Genomic DNA, 6,000 nt, shown 5'->3' with positions numbered 1-6,000 from the left:
CTGAGCGCAATAGACCCGACGCGCACATGCACTAAACGCCTGTCTAACAGCGTCTGATTACTGGACTAAGTCTTTCTTTCGAGTCTTATTGCGCTAATACTGTCAAATACACACAAGGTTTACATAAACAACGTTGGTTATGTCTAAAGTGAAAGAACAGTAGAAACAATTAAGAAAAAAATCTGATTGTCAAATGTGTGTATATTAGACTCGCCGCGGGCAGATCTTAAAGTGACAGTAGCCCTAATAGTAAACATGCAGCCGCTTGTCCTTAAAGGGACAGTTACCCAAAAATATAAATTATGTCATTATTTACTCACTCACTCTAATGTTGTTCCATACCTGTATTAATTTCTTTCTTGTGCTGAACACAAAAGAAGATATTTTGAGGAGTGTGGCTAACCGGGCCGTTGCTGGTCCCCATTGACTACCTACCATAGTAGGAAAAAACTATTATGGAAGTCTCTGTGCATTGTCGTTGTCATTGTGCCCAGGGGCCTCTGAACTCTTAATCCGGCCCTGCTTCTGCGGAGTCACTTATTGGGAGCAGTATGCTAGCTGGAGCCATTTACCTCCAGTCTTTGTGCTAAGCTAGGCTAGCGGTGTGTGCGTAAGACAGAGTTACGGCACGCACAGAGATGAGAAGGGTATGTGTTTCCATCAACCATTTGCTCTCTCGGTAGATCTGGGGCCTGTACCATGAAGGTAGCTGAACAAACTCGGGGTTACAGGATTAGTTTTGAGTTGACAAAACCAAACCGATGCAATCAGGCTTTATTGGTACCATGACGCAGCTCATCAACTTTCTCTGTCAACTCAGGCTTTGATCTTAAATTATGATTAATCCACAAGCGCGTGCACATACCAAAGTGACGTTGGCACCGAACAACCAATCGCGTTCGATATGGAGAGAGCGAGAGAGATATATTTTTTCCGCGGAGGAGCAAGAGATAATCATTCAGAATTACGATAAATTTAAATATGTATTACAAGCTCGAAACAATACGGTCTCTGCTGCCAAAGCAAGAGAAGACTGTTGGAGAAATATTGCTGTTTGCGTTAATGTATAAGCTAAACAAATACGTTCTATATTAATGTAAAATGATGTATATCTGTAGGCTATGAATGTGTGTGTGTGTGTGTGTGTGTGTGTGTGTGTGTGTGTGTGTGTGTGTGTGTGTGTGTGTGTGTGTGTGTGTGTGTGTGAAATATAGCCTATATTTTATGTATAATATATAAATGTGCATGTATATAGCTACTAATAAAGATTAATATTCATTGATTTTTAGATGCAACTCAAACGTTCTTGGCAGCAGATAAAGACAAAAGATAAAAATATAATTCAAAGTAGTTACACATAACCTTTTATTATTTTTGCAACAAACACTGGGAATTAGTTACGTCACCTATATGTTTCTTTGCTCACAGCTGATTGGTCAAACTTCAGTCTGAGATCTCGAATCCAGAACTTAACCTGCCCCGGAGCAGGTTAGCCGTGCAGCGTAAGATACCATGGCAACGAACACCGATTAAAGCCGAGCTACTTTCATGGTACCTAAAACCCAGGGTTGGCGGAAACTAAGCTGAAACATAGCTGGCTAGCCACCTAAACCGGCTTCATGGTACAGGCCCCTGATCGAGACAATAATATTATGTTTATATGTTTCTCTATATGTATGTATTTCTCTGTCCTTTGTTACTTATTTGTTTACATTTCCATTTATTTGCATATTTGTCTGTTCTTATTCATTTATTTACTCGTCTGTATATTGTTGTTGGTCTGTCTTGTGTTAGTAACTGCTTATCTTCTTGTTTGTTAATGTTTATCGGTTTATTGTTTTTATATGTCCATCATTTTGCCCACCCTTCGATGTTCATCCTTTTTCAGGCTAATTGGTGTCATTTCCCCTCAGTTTTTGTTTGATTATACACTTTTACCTTACATTGTTAGGACTATCACACTATTAAGGGGTGGATGTGGTTTGTCTGGAGTGATTATTGTTGGTATGTTTTATATGATTCGAATTAAAAATAAAGTTGTCCTCCAACGAGGGGGGGGGGTGGCGAAAAAAAAAAAAAGAAGGGTATGTGTGGACTTATCTAACTCTGGGAGATATGGGGAATAAGATAAAGTCACAAAAAGTCGGCGTGTTCCTTTAAGACTATAGTACTGTATGTATGAGTACCTGAGCTGAAGTTGAGTGGATAAGCGACATTCTCGGCTGTCGTCTTACTCAACAGGTTTTCTCCGGACACCAGCACAGTGAGCAGCTGAAACCCCAGGCATGTTCCCCAGATGGGAAAGTACTCGCCCTCATCATGTGCCTGCGAACATCAGTGCTAACCTGTTTATTTCCTTCATTTTAGTTCATAAGATGACGCTAAAGAATCTGGAAAACTACTGAATTAAAGACAGTGGCATTTTATTAACAACTAACAGTTCAAGAGACACGAGGAGCATCTCACAGTCATGACTTTTACTGTAATTCACCGACCTTAAGGGCCAGTCTGAAGTAGATCCCAGCAGTGTGAGCAAACTCAGATGTCTCCAGGTTCACGGATCCTCCAATGAGAATAAGACTGATCGGCAGACAGATATGTTATGAAAGTTATGCTTTTGTTTACTTCCTGTAAGCTTCTGTATTTAGGGCATACATTTACACAGATAAACATTCAGAACTAATTATAAACGTATACATTTATGAAATTTAGGTTACTTCAATCATGTATTCTGTGCTGTAATACATCATTTTTTATATGTAGCTAATGGCCTAAATCTTGAGAATGTAACGATCATGTATGAATTCTTCAGGAAACGTCATCATAACAATAAGGAACTCGTTTAGATTGAGAATACTGTTGGAGAACATACCCATTTATTGACTTGAAGATTTTTTCATGTTCTGCAAAACTCTGGTTTAGCCTGTAACATAAAATGTATGTTAATTTGTATGATTGCTTAAATAAGGCATTTTTGACACTGATTAGCTTATTTAATTTCATTAAATTCAATAATGTGGGATTCTCTTTTAATGTACAGATTTTGTTATTTATTTATTTATGGCTGAAATGGTTAATAACTTGGTCACCAAGTTTTGTGTATAATATTCATATTTGATATATTATTTGCTGACTAAATAATGAACATAAACGGCATGGGAACACTTGTGAAAAAGAGAAGTGCTTAATTGTATTGAATGTACACTTATACTGTAATTCTCAAAAGTATATATATATTTTTTTAAATATATAAAAAAGGTAACCGCACATAATATATTATAATATTACTAAAATAAAAGGCCACTGTCTACTTTAAAAAAAGTTTTACCTATTTTAGATCATTATGTTGTAATATTTTTTCGAGCTTCAAAAAAGTACACTTATTTTGATGTGTTGACTAACGTACTAAAGTAAGCCTACTTTATTAATAATAATAATAAACAACAACAGTGTGTTATTCAATATTACATTTATAGCAATGGTACATTCAGCACCATTTTCACCATATTTCAAAAACAACAGATTTATGAAATTATTTATTAAGTGCACTCTTCAACTAATTGCGTTTAATATTTCAACTATAAAATAAGTCTATTCAATTGCAAATGAAATGCAATTACTGTAAGTGCACAGAAACATTACATTCAGTTCGCACTTCAGTAGCTATAGCCTATTCTTTTATTAACCACAAATTATTAAATATTAACCTAAAAACTTTTTTCTAAAGTATGATAAAGTGTATGGCTCCTTCTTTTTCACAAGGGAACAATTTGCTGTGTAAACTGAATTCGAATCAATGAATCGGTTTCTGAAATGAAACGAATCAATGCTAACAAACAGAAGTAGACTTACCGAACTGGCACAACTCTGGCTCCCCCGGATTCGATGTACTTCACATATGATGAAGGGATGTAGGTCTTCCCAAATATTTTCATAGCCTCACTGTCAACCTCTTGCGTCAGAATCCCTACAGACGACGTTTAAATATGTTAAGAACACATTTAGATTGTTAGCAAAACAAGAAATGAAGGTGATGCTATTAAATCGTATGTTGACAATGACACCATGAAGACAGGAGTTTTACCGATGATCGGTGTGTTGTTCTCAGGCTCGCTTCTCTGCAGGTGTTTTACCGGAGACGCGCTGCACAACACGAGAACACACACACTCACACACACGATCGCGCTGAAGCCCATTCTCCCTCACTCGGACCTGAAGCCAGATGTGCTCGTTCGGTTGCATAATCTGTTTCATATAGTGTGCGAACTGAAATTTAAAAGTCATTAGATGGGCGGGGTTTGTACTTTTTTGAGGAAGGAAAACAAATGAGGACCAGTAAATAGTGCTCACACACACCAGTTTGTTTGGGAAAACACTTCGAGAAATATAGATCTGCCGCATTCTCCACACACCAGACCAGAAGTTCCTGAAAATTTTAGGAACTTGTATTTTCCTAAACGTTCTCACAACAAGTGTTTATCACGAGCTGTAATCAACAGTGACACCAGGAAGCTTGAGCTGTCTCCTGTGGACTTCGGGTGAACGGGTGCTGGAATTTGCACTAGACGACGTTGTAATGTTTTCCTTTTGCACAACGCTGAACTTTACGCAAACCAACTTGCCATTACCATCTAGCAGCACAATAACTTACAGAGCAGAGGAAGTACCGGGTTCCACCATTTACAAAACTTTTACCTACAATGCATAGGCCCATTTGAAGTCAACACGAAATCAAAATGGACCCTTTTTTATTTATTTTAAACCATTTGTCCATGTTATTCTAAAGAAGAAGAAGGTGTAGTACTACTGCCTTGAATAATATCAGCCAAAAATATATTCTAGGCTATACAATGATGGAGATGTAATTTATTACATGTGAAATTTATCAACTTTTACATTTTAAAGCTCCTGTTATCAATAATTTTATCCCTTAGTTAAAACTCATCTTTGATCACCAAAATTCCTTGGAAAATAAAAATCTGTCATGCCTTAAAATATCTTGAATGTAGGCCTACCTCAACACCCTTGCCTCATTTATACGTGGTTTGATGAATATGCAAATGAGTCCCGCCTCCACTCACTCACTCAGCTCAGAGATCCACTGGTTGACGATCACACGTTGATCTGATTGGTTAAAAAGTTAGTTTGTGACGTCAGAAACACCAGCGATTTCAAACCGTGTTTTTGAGACTGTCTTTGGTTCACTGCAGTTTTAAGCAGAAAATACTCAGCAATGCTGTCGACTTATGAACTTACACATAGTTTGTCTTAAAGCATATTAAAAACACCACATAGACATAAACATTAAAAGCTTGATTTTTACCACAGGGGGACTTTAATGTGGAATAACACACTACTACAGTTAAAAATTATTATCAAGTATGTGCTTTAGCATGTTATGGCGCTTTTCCACTGCATGGTACGGCTCGGTTCGGTTCGGTACGGTTCAACACGGCGCGGAGCGGTTCGGTTCGCTTTGCTTTTCCACTGCGTGGTACGACTCAACTCGGTACGGCACGGTTCGGTTTGCTTTAGCTCGGTTGCTTTTCCATTGCAGTTAGTACCGCTTCAAAGTGGGTGGGACTGATCGTTAAGTTGTATGTCTGGTGGTAGCCGTGTGCGGCTAAGAGCTGTGCTACTTCCGCTCCTCGGCAACCAACGAGAGGAACGTCTGCACCTCGTCCACTGACCACGATTCAGCCATTTCTTGTTTGATTTTTTTGAACTTTTTTTTGTCAAGTAAAAACTCTAAAAACAGGTGCTACCGCGTTTGCTGTTGTCTGGCTATTTAAATATAGCGGGTTTAGTGTATCGTGTAGCAAATATACAATGACGCTGAAGTGACGATTCTGTCTGACCAATCAGTGATCTGCAGTGTTTTCACGTCACGTTTAGTATCGGTACGGTACGCTTGGAACCTCAACAGAGGTGGTACCATTTAAAGCGAGCTGAAGCGAGCCGTACCGTACCGTACTATGCAGTGGAAATGCGCCATAAGAG

General features: G+C 38.3%; 1 protein-coding gene across 3 annotated transcripts in view; it reads right to left on the bottom strand.

Moving 5' to 3' along the window:
* Window positions 1-5,079, bottom strand: part of LOC307011796 (gamma-glutamyl hydrolase) — an 8,284-nt gene extending 3,205 nt beyond the window's left edge. Inside the window, exons 1-6 of one of the 3 annotated variants that reach the window (XM_079637810.1) lie at window positions 5,016-5,079; window positions 4,085-4,266; window positions 3,853-3,967; window positions 2,873-2,923; window positions 2,496-2,580; window positions 2,187-2,325 (exon numbers count right to left, since the gene is read on the bottom strand). In XM_079637810.1, coding sequence (XP_079493936.1) covers window positions 2,187-2,325; window positions 2,496-2,580; window positions 2,873-2,923; window positions 3,853-3,967; window positions 4,085-4,196 — 502 coding nt within the window. In that variant the 5' untranslated portion in view covers window positions 4,197-4,266; window positions 5,016-5,079. Of the gene's footprint in view, window positions 1-2,186; window positions 2,326-2,495; window positions 2,581-2,872; window positions 2,924-3,852; window positions 3,968-4,084; window positions 4,267-4,356 lie in introns of all 3 variants that reach the window. The other 2 variants (XM_079637809.1, XM_079637811.1) reach the window with 2 other exon arrangements.
* Between the last annotated feature and the right edge of the window lie 921 nt (window positions 5,080-6,000).

The sequence above is a fragment of the Phoxinus phoxinus genome (genome assembly GCF_949152265.1).
Source record: "Phoxinus phoxinus genome assembly, chromosome: 15".
NCBI lineage: Eukaryota > Metazoa > Chordata > Actinopteri > Cypriniformes > Leuciscidae > Phoxinus > Phoxinus phoxinus.
This window is presented reverse-complemented; position numbering and strand designations above follow the sequence as displayed.